Source organism: Numenius arquata, chromosome 19 (assembly GCF_964106895.1).
Source record: "Numenius arquata chromosome 19, bNumArq3.hap1.1, whole genome shotgun sequence".
Lineage (NCBI taxonomy): Eukaryota > Metazoa > Chordata > Aves > Charadriiformes > Scolopacidae > Numenius > Numenius arquata.
This window is the reverse complement of record NC_133594.1, coordinates 2,290,949-2,305,273: the sequence shown is the minus strand read 5'-3', so window position 1 is coordinate 2,305,273 and position 14,325 is coordinate 2,290,949. Positions and strand designations below refer to the sequence as shown.

At 46.1% G+C, this 14,325-nt stretch overlaps 1 protein-coding gene across 1 annotated transcript in view; it reads right to left on the bottom strand.

Annotated features, from left to right (window-relative positions):
* Nucleotides 1-14,325, bottom strand: part of CACNA1B (calcium voltage-gated channel subunit alpha1 B) — a 312,340-nt gene that overhangs the window by 148,966 nt on the left and 149,049 nt on the right. The window contains exon 8 of the mRNA XM_074160972.1: nucleotides 4,797-4,912. Coding sequence (XP_074017073.1) covers nucleotides 4,797-4,912 — 116 coding nt within the window. The remainder of the gene's footprint in view (nucleotides 1-4,796; nucleotides 4,913-14,325) is intronic.

Sequence of the window (14,325 nt, the reverse complement as noted above, 5' to 3'; positions counted from 1 at the left end):
GTGTCCCTGCCCAGGGCAGAGGGTTCGAACTGGATAGTCTTTAGGGTCCCTTCCAACCCGAACCATTCTATGATTCTATGATACTGGTTGAACTGAAGAGGCAGCGTTTGGGGAAAAGAACTGTTGTCTCAGGGCTAGAGGAGCAACACAACATGGAGCACTGCTTGTTACTCCTGTTTTAGCCAGCTTCTAGTGATGGTGAGAGCTGGTTCCTCTAAAGAATCTACTAAAAAACATGCAGTTGACTTTATTCTTCAAGATTAAATTTAAGATCACAATTCTGTTTCTAACTGATCCATACTGTTCATTTCTAAACGATATAGATATGAGCTTGACATGGCAATTATCAAACAAATTTTTTTGCCTAACTTCCGTGAGATACAAGAAATGATAGGATTTGATTACTGCTTCTGGCCTGTAACTCACACTAGTTTTATAGGTCTGAAAATCTTACAGATTTGAAGACACAGATTTATAAGTCATTTAAGATGGCACGACATTTCTTCTTCTTGACATCCTCCAAAAGACTCTACTGAGCTACAATTTTCCTTGCTTACTCATGGCCTCATGATATAGGGATTTGACATGGAATCACCTATTATCTCATTTGAAAACATTTAAACCCTCCTGACTACCCTCTATGTATTCATTCTTCACCATGCACCTGAGAAATACATAAAGCTAGAAACTTCATACCTGGCCTCTGCACAGTCCTAAACGAAGAAAGTCAATTGAATTTCTAAAGAAACTGGTCAGACCGTGGGTTGATTTCTTTCTTTCAAGTCACGCATGTCTAAATTCAGCACTTCAGCACGTTATCTCTGTTACAATTTTCTCTTTCATTCCCCAACCCTTTGTTAAGGCAGCATTTGTTAAGCACTTCATCAATTAAGGCTTCCTGTATTAAGTATAACTCATACAAGTATTTGCACATTAAGGCTGTCACTGTTTAAACACCTTGGTATAGATCCCTCAAGTAGATATGCTGCCGACTATATTAAAGAACCCACATTTAAAACAGCCTGACCTGTGTTTGCTTCAGGTTCAACCACAGCTGAACTCCTGGTGGTTTATCAATAGTGAGCTGGCACCAAAACCTTTCAGCTGGGCCAAGGTACCTCCTTGAAAACTTCACAAGCGCTTTTTATTAGTGTTTTTGTCCTTTTTATACTCTTATGTTAACACTGGAAAAAAAATTTAAAAGTACCACAAGAAAAAAAAAAAAAGAAAAAAATGCAAAAGAGCCAGGCTATTACAGAAGTTTCATTCGTACAACACAAATGTAAGAAAAGTCTTTAGATCAAGTCTGGCCCGTGCTCAAGACAGACAGTACTTAAGGGGTAGAAAAAGACCCATTGTTTTCTTCTGGAGGACTAAACAGTCTGCAATTTCAGGATAAGAAAGGGTTGATAGCAAACAACCCTCAAATTTTATCTGAACTACCTTTTAAATGCAGTATGTACAGCAAGAGATAACATAGCATCGTTCAGATTACAAATAGAGAAGTCTGTGAGAAACAGGAAAGACACTCAAGAGTGGTCAATAAATGATGAGCACAATGTTAAATTAAAATCATTGTTGACAAACGAGAGGTGGTGTACAGATGGAGGAGTGATTTTAGTCACTCTAATACTTTCGTTGGTCCTAAACCAGTTACAGCCCTTGAGGTAAAAACTTGAGCACTACCGAGAACAAGGAAATCTCCTTTCCAGCTCCAGCAACTACTCAGAATATGTAAAACGTTACAGAGCAAAACCAGCCAGATTAAGTATTAAGAAGGCACTTCATGAATCACTGGAATGCAGCTTTCCACTCATCCTACCTTGCATCAAAAACAAATGAGAAACAACGAACAAACAAAATGCTCAGGGAGGATACTATAAATATCAGAAGCCCAGAGAGCCTTCCATGGGAAGAGAAGGGATTGAGCAGATCAGTTCTGTGTGCTTTAGAGCAGAAAAGGTAAGATGAAACACGGTGGAGAGAGATCAGAGAAAGAAAAGTAATAAGAAGAAATACAAAGAGCACTCCAGAGTTTGTCCTCTGAGTGCAGAAAGGGAACTTATTTAAAATCGAGGACAGAACACACTGTGTGGTGGGTTGGTTTGTTTTTTAAAGTCAAACCAACCGTTAACACGTGGAACTCCTTGCTACAAGATTCAATGAGGTCAGGGACGCTAAAAGGATTTAAAAACAATTAGATATTCATGTGAATAATAAGAAATCCTCCAGAGTTACATTAGAACAGAATACCAAGAGCTTTTGCTCTTTCTTTTATGCAAACACCCAATTACACCTCACTGCCTGGGGCTGCTGCAGGGGATTCCTCTACAGGTTGGACTGGCCTTGGCTGCCCTCCCTGGTCACTTTTCTCCTCCCACTCAAGCAGTTTGGCCATTGTCCGACACACGGTCCTGGACGAGAAAGATTGATAATCTAGTTTGGAAATTCAGGATCATTTCATAGCTGAAATCCTGGCCTCTAAAACAGAAACAAGAAATCCCCATCAACGGCACAATCCCAAAATTCAAATTGAATTCTAAACACTCCATTCTCTGTTTTGGTTAGCCTTCATGCTACCTTTTGTATTCAAAGATTTACTAACACTGCTAAGTTGATTTTAATTATCGTTATTATTCAGCTGTACTAGGAAGCTTTTTTTATATTCCTATTATATTTTCAACAATGGCTTTACAGCGTATTGTTATTATTCCCTGATTCAGCTTAGGCTTTCCTGTTCTAGAAAACCTTCTGGATCTTGTGTTATTAGACAAAATAAAAAGATGGGCATTTTACAGCAGTTTCACTTTGTACCGATGTGGCATTTATTCAGCACTGGCAACACAGAAATAGAACAGCCAGCCATTCCCAGCGGGATGCAAAGTTGGGGAAGAGATTTCCTGTATGTTTTATAACCTCTCCACCTCAACTTTCAGACAAGCCCAGCTAATGGCCTCCGCGTAGCTCTTCTTGACAGAACAGTCACCAAAATGAAATGAAGCAGCCCACCACCCTGCGAGGGAATTCTCATCTTTATTTTACTGATGAGGAAACCAGGATTTAGAGAGCGAGAAATCACGAGAGCCTTAAAAGCAAGATGGCACTAGAGCCAAGGCAGAGCCATGGCACACACTGCTCCAGCAACTGGATAAACTGTTAATTAATTTCAATTTGAGGTAGCACAAATGCTGTAAACAAATGGGAAGACAAATTACAGATGGAAAGGAAAGCAACTGGTTCTTTTTTTTGAATCCTACAGAACCACAGACAAATGTGGTTACCTAATTGAGGACAGTTGCTGTGGAACAGTCACAGTGAATAAAAGTCTGTCAAAACAACTGGCATCCAATTGTCACTCTGTACAGCACGATGGGAAATAATGGGTTCAAGCCACCATATAAACTGATTTTACATCTCAATGCTTCAGTCTTTTCCCTCTCTGCCAGGTTGTCAGAGCTCGTGCCCAGCCCCAGGCACCGCAGCCCCCCCAGTACTGCCAGGGCAGAGCCCCGCTCCGGGGGCACCCAGGCTAGCAGAGCACTCCAGAGCGGAGAGGAGAAGCAAAGCAGCGGGAGCCAGGTGAAAATGCTCTTCCAAATACTGGCACCCAGGCTAGGCACGTAAAACAGGAGCCGTAAATCCAGAAAACGAGCCCCTGATATACAGAATGGCACCAGGATGTGCTGCCCCCCCGCCCCGCATACACTGGTTATGCACCTGCAGCACTGTCGTGAGTTGCCGTCACCGTACAATCGCTTGCACAAGCACATGTTAGCACACCAGGATAGATTTTGAAACAAGGAATGACGACAGGGCTTTTAGTCCAGTGCCAGACCATGGTTTGGGAGCACCAGAGGGTGACAGATCTGCCACCGGTCTATGTCTCACATCAGACAAGTCACTGTGCGATGTTGGACCTCAGTTTCCCCAATTCTAAAGGGTGAGGATGAAGTTGACCTGCTTAGAAAGGCACCCGAAAAATCGATTTGAGAAACCACTGCTGCTTTTTTTCCCCATCATTTTTTTAAAAGGCATTTTCACCTTACTCAGGTGTTTCAGCTGCTCAGGAAAGCAAGGAAGGAAGCAAATTAGCCCCAGAAGTTTTCTTGCCACTACGTGAACAAATTGCACTGTGGTTATGTCAGTATATGCATCAGCTACTCTGTAACGCAGAAAGGTTATTGGTAATATTTCCTGTCTGACAAAAGGGAAAAGAAAAGCATGGCATTTTTTTGTTAAATTAGTGCATTTGGGTCCTCGTTAAACTTGCTCACGGCTTGCCATAAAGTGCAATACTCAGTTATAATAGTTATAAAACAATGTTAATACGTGCCGGGGTGAGTTTCATGAAAGTCATCTCTGAAGCTCATAAAAATGACACTCCAGCGTATTTTACCATCATAGCAAGGGAGGCTTATAAAACAGCTGTGGTGGAAAGTAAATAAAATATAAATGACTCATATAAGGGAGCAGTTTCCCCACTTTGGAGACTTTGGGCACTGTATCACTTTTTATATTATACTGTATTAGGACAATTGCTTTGATCTCGGCAATAGTGTTGGCCCAGGTCCTTTATTTCTTCTTAACCAAACCGAGATCTTTTGCAATAACTTCAGCGTGACTGCTCAGAAACAAGCCCAACAAAGCCAGGCAGTGCTGGCTGGGCACTCGCTGGTCTTGGGTGACCTCGGTGGCCAGCAACGCCCAGGACTAGTTCTGGGGCCATTGTCCGCTGCGATCACCAAACTCTACTTGCCACAAAACACACTGAATCAAGATCAGATCTCTCGCCTTACCTGCTTTGAAGATCCACTCCAAGTAGCCATTGAGTTCCCGTTCAATTTGCTGCTGCCTGCGCAGCTTCAGGAAAGCTCGACGATTCTCTACCCTTTCTCGTTCTTTGGCAAATTCACTACGGAGAGAGAAGAATGAGAAAGGACACGTCACAAGCGGCCAGGGATAATACGCAGCCCCTCTTTCCTCTTTCAGATTGTATTCATGAAGCCCATGAAGTCGATGACAGCAGCGGAGAGAGGAAACCGCAGCATCTGCATGTTTTTCTCCAAGGAACTACCCCTTTTGATTGTGGCTCAGTTGTTTCTCTGCCTCTCTCATCCTGAAAGGGGACTGCGAGCTGCCACGTGCACATACTTTTGCTCTGGGGCCACACCGTATCCATTGCAATGAGATCCTGATGCACAACCCCGTATACCTGCCCAGCCAGGCAGTACAAACTATTATCCCCGACACTAAAACCTGTCCTCCATCCCTCCACACAACTCACCCCACAGCAGAATTTCCTCTAGAAGCACAATAGTATGTCACAGACACACTATCAGCCTCTCTGTCTGGGAAGACAATCTGCTCATCCCTGTCAGCCTTTCTCTGAGTTTTCCCAGGCTTAAGCTGACTTTGACAAACACAAGACAAATGAGAGCTACAAGTGAGGATGGATACTCTGGGGTTGAGGTGAAACAGTCCAGATGTTCGGAGTTGAGGGTAACAATAGAATTATAGAATGGTTTGGGTTGGAAGGGACCTTAAAGGTCATCCAGTTCCAACCCCCTGCCCTGGGCAGGGACACCTCCCACCAGACCAGGTTTCTCAAAGCCCCCTCCAACCTGGCCTTGAACCCCTCCAGGGATGGGGCAGCCACAGCTTCTCTGGGCAACCTGGGCCAGGGTCTCACCACCCTCACAGAAAAGAACTGCAATAGGAATGATCCTGCTATTTGCTAAAATCACATGGAAAGCAAGTATTTTGACATCAATCGCTAGAACAGGACTGTACAGAGGAGCCAGAAATTAAGATTCTCCCACCACTGCAAAATCCTTGTCCAAGTACATCCTACTGCCCAGTTTGACAGGATGCTGAGACAATAGTGCAGCCATCACTCCCAAGACACCCAGCCTGGGGCTTTCCCTGGGCTAATTTCTGTTGCCACTGGGAAGCTTCTGATGACCCAACCCGGAGATGTACGTGCCCATCTACAATTTACGGGTCTCTGAACCATCCTCTGCAACCCCTGGAGCAACTCCCACAATCGCTTCATCTACATGGTTAAATGAGGGATTGGGCTTTTGTCCTTCGTGTATACCAGTGGCTCACTCATTTGACATCTTAACTCTGCTGTGTCCTTCAAATCTTCCGTTAACTGTTAACTCCTGCAAACTTTTAGTTAACCATTATTCTTTACTAAAATCCCACCCAATCGCCCATTCACAGTGCTCCTCAGAAGCCAGCGAGGTGCAGGAGACAGGAGGGAGGTGGAAGAATGGGGGAAAAAGGAGCTGCAAGCGCCAGAGGCAGCTTTAAATTCACAGTTTACACTTTACCCTTCAAAGCTGATGCTTCTGCTTCATTTGGCAGGACTGACTGACCCGCAGAGAAGGGACTGCGGGGACAACTTGGCTCAGCACTGCGACGCACGCCGGTACCAGCCACCGATGTGAGAGGTGCCATCAGCTGAGCCGTTATCTCGACTTTTGGCAGCGCATCCCCGGTCTCCTGACTCCCCTTCTCCTCCAGGTCCCCCACCCGCCAACACAGCCCACGACCCCATCCTTGGAACGGAGGGAGCTGACACATCGCTGCGGAGCGACAGCTCCCTCCTTGGCATTCAGCACATGTCTGTCGGCTGATTCAGGATCCTGCCCGCATCAGCTGGGTGGCCGATTTTCTCCCTCTTCCTTTCTAATGTTCTCATTTCTGGTTCAGCGCCTGCTGCTCGGGGCCAGGGACCTCCTCTCAGTTTTGATTTCTCTCTGGAGGGGGAGGAATGAGATCAGACAGCGCAAGGTGACAACACGCATTTATAAACTGCCAGACGTGGAGGGGGTCATGATCCCAGCGTTCCAGGCTCATGTCACCACAGATTTCCCAGAGCTGAGCCATGCCGGATGGGAGCAGGAGGCAAGATGCAGTGGGGAGTTCCATGAAGGACGGCAGATGAGCCATGGCATCGCCCCCTCACCCCTCAGGAGCAGGCCAGGGAGAGTTTTCCTTGCAAAGCTTTTCATCCTCTGCCAGCTCCGATCTGGCCTAAGGAAAGTAAAAGCTGCCAAGGACTTGTCCCTTTAATCCCAACTTTAAACATGTAAGAAAATGAGGGAAAAACTTTGCTGAGTTGCAAATCTTCAGTAGTTTCTGTACAGCCACGCACAATTTTTGCAGGACAGCAGTGAGGAACATTGCCGAGGTCAAAGCCACCTTCCTCCTCCTGTTCTCTGGACGTGGCAGATCTTCCGTAGAAGCTGAGAAGTTAACTGTCAGGAGAAGACAGTACCTTGAGTCTCTGCTCATGCAATGTCTTGAGTGCTACAGAGCTGTAGCAAAATAGTCCAGGTTGAAGACTAGAGGTTCTCAACGTATGGTCTTCCTGGCTGAGGAATGCATCACTTCCTCCTTCTCCTACCTCCAGGAGACAGGAGAGGTTTGATGACGCAGGAACTTGTCAAAAGACTGTGTTTTCCTTTAGGAAATGTGTTAATAAAAGCATGCATGTGTCTCTCCTCCACTATGTTCATCAGCATTGAGGAACTGAAATATTCCCCAATTGCAGCAACAGGAAAACTCCCAGAATTTCTGTTTGAGAGCTTTTCGACAACATTTCAGAACATAGTCAAAGAAAAGGGGAAAATTTCTATCAAAAGGCCATATTTCATCTAAAAATATTTCAACTGAAGTTTTCCTGCCAGTTCTAAATGAAAACACAGAAAGTCCCATGGGAAGGTTTGGGAGCAGTAAATAAGTTTCCTCTTTTATTCAGCATAATTGCTATTTATGCCACTGACTTGCAAAAATCTCCCAAATCACCAGAAAGGAAACCTGAGCGGGAAATACGCTGCCTCTCGCCCACCTTTCCCTCCAGGACTTTCTTCACAGCTGGTCCTCCACAGTTTGGCCAACTCTGGAAAGAGGAATGTTGAAAGACGTTCACCCATTCTCATCCTTGGCTCTCATCAGCCACCATGTGCCCTAGATGTCCCCCAAATCTCTCAGCACTGTCTGGGGAGGCATTAAGAGGTGGGAAGCTGGAAGGTCTCTACTCCTACGTGCAGCTCAGCAACAGGAGACACCGCTTCGGAGGAAGCCGAGCTCTGCCTGGGTAGGTGACTACAACGCATTTGAGTTATGACATGACAGTTGTGAATAACGGATTCTCTAGAGACAGCAGGAACAAACAGAAAGCAAAGGAAGGGCATTCTTCATGGAAACCACATGCCATGCAGGCAAGCTTGATGTGTCACATTTTTCTTCTCAAGAGTGGTCGGTGCTTAAAGTCAGTAGGAAAATGGATGATTGTTGCTTATCACCTTGGTGGGTGGAAGAGTAAAATAAATCTCGGTGTAAATATGCACTGGAATAGCCACTTCAGGGAAACCCAAGAGCCCCCCCAGCCACAAAAGAGACAAGGTCAACTCATGAGTAACCACCAGGGTCAGTAAAAGATTATAAACCAATGAAATTCTTACAAGTAGTTTTTCCATGCTGGTCTTAAATTAAAAATACTGTCACAGCAACCAAAAAGGAAAAAAAAAAAACCAACATGCTATCTTCATCCCCTGAATCTCTGATTAACCTTCCTATATGACAGCAGAGAGCTGAGATGGAGCATCATGTAATGCACCTCCTGGTCTTGGGATTCACGGCATCCTCCCAGGGCCAGCGACAGCAGACCGGCTGCAAGACTGATCACACCATTAAACCTCTTCAATTCAGGTTTTCCACTTAGAAAGCAGACAGAAACGCTTCCCACTCACTGGGAAGAGGCAGAAAGATGATATAGCATCACTGTCATCGCTACCACTAATAGTGCTCATGATAATAACGTAGGTAATTAGGTCCTCATTCAGAACAATATCTACACATGAGCTCATGAAATCTCAGATCTTAAAATGGGAGAACAGCCTTCATCTAATAAACCTAAAGCACTGCTCAGAGTGAGCAAAAAGCAGCACAGAATTCAGGACTCCACCAAGGACTCCCAGAAAGCATCTGAAAAGAACCTTTAGAATTTTAAGTCCAGGGGAAAAAAAAAAAAAAAAAAAAAAAAAAAATCAGTTTTAGGATTGACTTCATCTCCAGTCCAAATACGTCAAAGGAATGAGCAAAGCCAAGCCTGGTGGCACATGACATCCAGGGACAGAGTCCTGCCTGGAGAAATGCAGCCCTCAAGAATGGAGAGGAGCCAGATAATTCAAGTGGGTGAGCTGCTGGCCAAGGAGCCAGCCAGGACTGCAGATGTTTGACTGAGTTTCTCCCAAGCCAAAATGAATTCTCCAGGTGGAGAAACAAAACTGGCCAAGACAGAAGGCTTCATTTGTAAGCTTTGTCACCTGAACGTGGAGCGATGCCCAAGAACAGACTTGATACTTGTCAGCAGCCTGGTAAGCAGCCCACGTCACTCGGGAGCAGGGAGGGACAGGCTGGAGGGAGAAGATGGAAAAGAGCAACTCCTCTGGCTGCCTGACACGCAAGTCAGAGGAGCATCACTGTGGGAAACACACGCCCAAAGAGCAGTACAAAATCACGAGTGTTGTGCTACTCGGGGGCTGCCTGGATGAAAAACGAAGTGTTAAAAATTCCTCTCAGCTTCAGTCCACCCCTTTTTACAATCAGCAAGGAAGGAACCTCAAAAGAAACTCGGTGCCAATTCTCCACCTAATTTTCAGTGAAGCCTTCAGCAACACTGGGGTCAGAATTGCCATAAGAGGTTGCAAAAGGACCCCGTATATAAGAACATGCACTTGTAGGACCCCAGACATATGAACTGGATGCTGAAAGAGGTAAGATGAAGACAATACTGTCTATATTTTTCAATAAAGCCAAGTCTCCTGTGCTCTTGGTCGTCCGCAACCACTTGCTCAGGGGTTGTACATCCCTTATGAGACCCTCCAGAGTGCCTGAGGGTAACTTGTCCCAGCACGGGGACTGCACGTATCTCCAAGCCTCCTGACATCCTGAGAGCATCCACATGGCAAACAGAAACACTTAATTGTATTTTAAGGGTGGAAGTCCATTTCTTACCATTTATTTTGGTTAATCAACCGTGGGAATAAAACAGAGAAAGAGCTTTCAGTGAATTTTTCCTTCCCTTCTCGGGTCTCTGTTTCCGATGCTGGCGTTTGACACCTTGTCCTAATCCAACAAAATCCCAATTGCTTGGGTGAAGCCAGTTACAGTAACGTAATAGGCAGACTCCTGATGAGCCAACTCTCCTCGTGCTCCTGCCGTTCTGCAGGTCCTCCAATACTTGTGTGTGATGAAGTTTGCCTCCTCACGCTCTCAGTCCTGCCAAGCCCCTCGTGGCTTGCTTCGCCAGGGTCTGATCCGGTTAATACTCCTAACCTTTCATTCGCCAACCACATCAGCATCCACACATTTATAGAAAAGCAGATTCTTGCTCCAGGTAAAGCGTTTGCTCTGCAGGTTCGTATCCCTATCTTTTGTCTTCCTGGAGAACAGTAAATCCTTTGTAAGGGGAAGCCTTTGCTGGATGCCACAAAAAAGCCCAACACCTTCACGGCTGTAACTGTTTATACAACTAAGGACACAAAGCCTTGGCAGCACTGAACATGTATTTTATCTTCTGCAAACCTGTTTCTTGAGAGACAAAGGCAGTGACGGAGTCCTAGGAGAAAGCAAGAGAGAGTGTCTGTGGAGAGTGGGGAGGGGAAAGAGGGAAAAGCTCAGGGTCCTGGATGCAGATGCAAGAAGAGCCTGGGGACCTGCTGAGCTTCCTCACCCTCCTGTGGGTGCTGTGGTGACTTGGGGCAGCGCAGGAGGAGGCAGGCAGGACATCAGATAGGGAGAGGGTTATCTGAAGCACAACAGACAACTCTGAGCTCGGGCTCTGAGCAAGGACAGCAGACACCATCTTCCCTCGATTCCTGAAGCATTTTCCCTCAGCAGGGTGCACTGTCACTAGGGAACCACCATCAACAGTAGCACCAGTGACTCTTTGAACTGTCTTAGAGATTAAAGGACCCACACCTCAGCCCCACAACATGGCACTGAGAGCCTGAAAGGGGCTGCCAGGGAGGCAGCAGCAGGAGAAAGGCCATCCTGCAGGGATGATGCCCTGCAGAGCAGCCACCTCAAAGGCACCAACCTTTGGTGTCTCTCACAAAAGCTCCTCCAGGAGAGGAGGAAAAGCAATCACAGCAGGGGCTGAATTATTCAGGGGAGCACGCAGGAGGCAAGGGGAAGGGATGGGGGAGAGTAAAGGGAGCATCTTCCCCATCAGTGTACTACTAACCTGGGTGGATGCTGGTGAGTTAGAAAGGCAGAGAGTAGAATCAAATTTGGCTTGGAAAAGAAAAATATGAAAATAAATAAATCCAGGAGAAAAATAGACAAGCAGTGCAATTTCCAGCTGCCTGGATATGAGGCGTCATAGGCCATGGCTGGGAAGATGCAAACCTGAGAGGACCTGGCTCATCTGTGTCCATAGCTGGCTCCTCGCACCCAGAAGGGCTGCAAACACAATGCGAGGAGATCAGCAAGGACATCGGTTTCTATACCATAGCGTTGGATATCTTTACCACAGCAAGCCCCAGGAAGACTTCAGGATGAGCCAAGGTATGATTATTCTCATTCACAGACAAAATCCTCAAGTTCAGAGAAATCTGCAGGCAAAACTAAAAATAATTCATTGCCTCTGACTTACTGATTTGAAAACGTGAATAGAAATGCATGTAGAGTATTGGTAAATCACTGGTTTTAAATACCTCTAAAAATCAGGCTCAGGTCACCACTGAAGTGAAGCAAAGCGTATTGATTAGAAAGCCCATCGGGGACAAGAAGAAAAAGCATGGAAATGCACCTCGTGTGGGCAAGAAAAAATGAGGGAGGTGAAAGAAAGCACATCCCAGGGGCACAGAGAGATCACACTGGAAAGTGCTGGAACGAGATGAAACCAAGCAACTGATTCAGCTGGAAAACCATCAGTAAGAATTTCTTTACACTGGTGACATTCGGCACCTCCAAGCTATTGTTTTCCTGCCCATTGAAGGTGGTTTGCTGAGAAGTCAGAACCCTGTTTTGAACCCTGTTATTAAACAAGGAAAGCCCACCGGAGGACTGAGGTTCCTTAGTGCTGAAGATGACAAAGCTCTGTGGCTTATCATATCCCCCAGGTGCACGGAATCCCGAAGACACCCAGCGTTAGATGTTTCCACCTCACCTGGAGTTACAGCCAGCCAAGACCACACTGGGGATGGTCTGAGGAGCCACCTCCATCTCTCCTGGCCTGAGCCCAAACATACAGCCCAAAGCTAAGCTAATATCCCATCCTAATATCCACTGCTTAGGAGTAAGGACCGGCTCGATCAAACCTGCACAGCTAGAGCTGCTTCTGCTTCCTCCTCATTGCTCTAAAGGCGGGGGGGGGGAATAACTCTCCTCAACCAGCTGATAAAGGATGAAAGTATCGCTGAGAGATTGATCTTGGAGCACTGAGCCAGGCTTCACAGTCACTTTTATCACTGAACATAGCAAGAAGATGCTTCAAACGCAAGCCAGATATGGGATACAACTTGTATTTCTAGCAAGAAAAAGAGGAACAGCACAGAGGTGAAGCCTTCAATGTATATCTTCCTTCCTTTTGTCTTTACATTCAGCTTGTGCCAATTTCGCTTTGATTCCACCTAATCCGATCTGAAATGCTGCGAGTGCCACAGCTGGGCAAACCTGGCTCGAAGGAGGCAACAACAAAGGGAGAAAAAGGAATTAAAAGGCACCATTTATCTCCTAGCATCAGCCCACTGCAATTGCTGGATGAAGCTCTGGCTCTGTTCATCAAGTCTCTACCCCAAAGTCAAAGCAGAGGCCCCAGGAAATTCAAATTTAGGTCTCTATGTATCATTCCTATATTACAGGCTTTAATTTCGATTGCAGCTTAACAGCATGGCAAATAAAGGTTGTCCATGTCCCTTATTCTAACCAAAACCACAAAAGGAGCAAAGGACCCACATTCGATAGGACATTTAGCTTGGTGAGACAAAGCTCACACGGAAAGTCACTGCTCCCTGACCCCTTCTGCAAGAAACACACATGCTTTTCCCACATTTTGTGTTTGCAACGATGGCTTTGTTAAGAAGGGTGATGAGCAAGGAGCAACAGGAAAGAAAATATTTTTTTGCCCTGTCTTTCCCCTCCTTTTTAAGCACGGGCTGGGGAAAGACTAAACACAATGAGAAAGCAAGCAGTATCTCACATCTTTTCATAATGCAGCTCTTCTGCTGCAAATAATTAACACCAGCCAAAGTCAGATCACAGCAGGTAACAGTGAACTTGGAACAAATTTGCAGAGAAAATGAATGATTGTCTCTGTAATGAGGGAGAAGGAGGACAGAAGAACGCTCTGCCATTATGACAAATTAATCAGCCTGATTCTCCTCCAGGCTCTGCGCGTCTTGCAGGCTGAAGTTTTATGATCTCAATCTGGCAAAAATCCTCAGGATGGGAAAACATGTCATGAAACTCAGCGGAGCAAGTCATCGAGACAATGAGGTCTGGATGGGACCGTGCTTCCTCCCAGAGAGCTGCTCGAACAGCACAAAAGCCTCTGTGACCCAAGGTACAACAGTCAGAAAAGGAAACAGATATTCCCTGGGAGACTTGAGTTCACCACAGGGAGAGTGTTTAACGAGCTCTGCCCAGGGAGCATCACCCCACGTCACAGGCCGCTTAAAACAGGGTGCAGCAGTGAAGAATTATAACATTTTTTTACCCTGACCCTCATTCCCCAGAACGGTGCCAGCACAATCTGTAGCTCTATCCCTTTGCCAGGCTCCTGCTGTCACAAAGATGCTGCATCCGTTCGGAACGTCCCCCTGAAGTTCCTAGACCAGGCGGCCTCGTACGACAAGAGGCTGGTGTCACACATCTCAGGACAGAGCAGGTCTGGACCATGTAATGGTTACACTCAAGCAGGGCAGATCAAGAAGAGTGTGGTCAGCAGGTGGAGGGAGGTCATCTTCCCCCCTCTGCTCTGTCCTGGGGAGGCTGCATCTGGAGTATTGTGTCCAGTTCAGGGCTCTCCAGTTCAAGAAGGACAGGGAACTGCTGGAGAGGGTACAGCAAAGGGCTACGAAGATGATAAGGGGAGTAGAACATCTCTCTGATGAGGAAAGGCTGAGGGACTTGGGTTTGTTTAGTCTGGAGAAGACAAGACTTAGGGGGGATCTGATCAATGCTTATAAGAGTGGATGTCAGGAGGATGGGGCCGGTCTTTTTTCAGTGGTGCCCAGTGACAGGACAAGAGGTAACGGCCACAAACCAGAACATAAGAAGTTCCACCTAAACATGAGGAGGAACTTC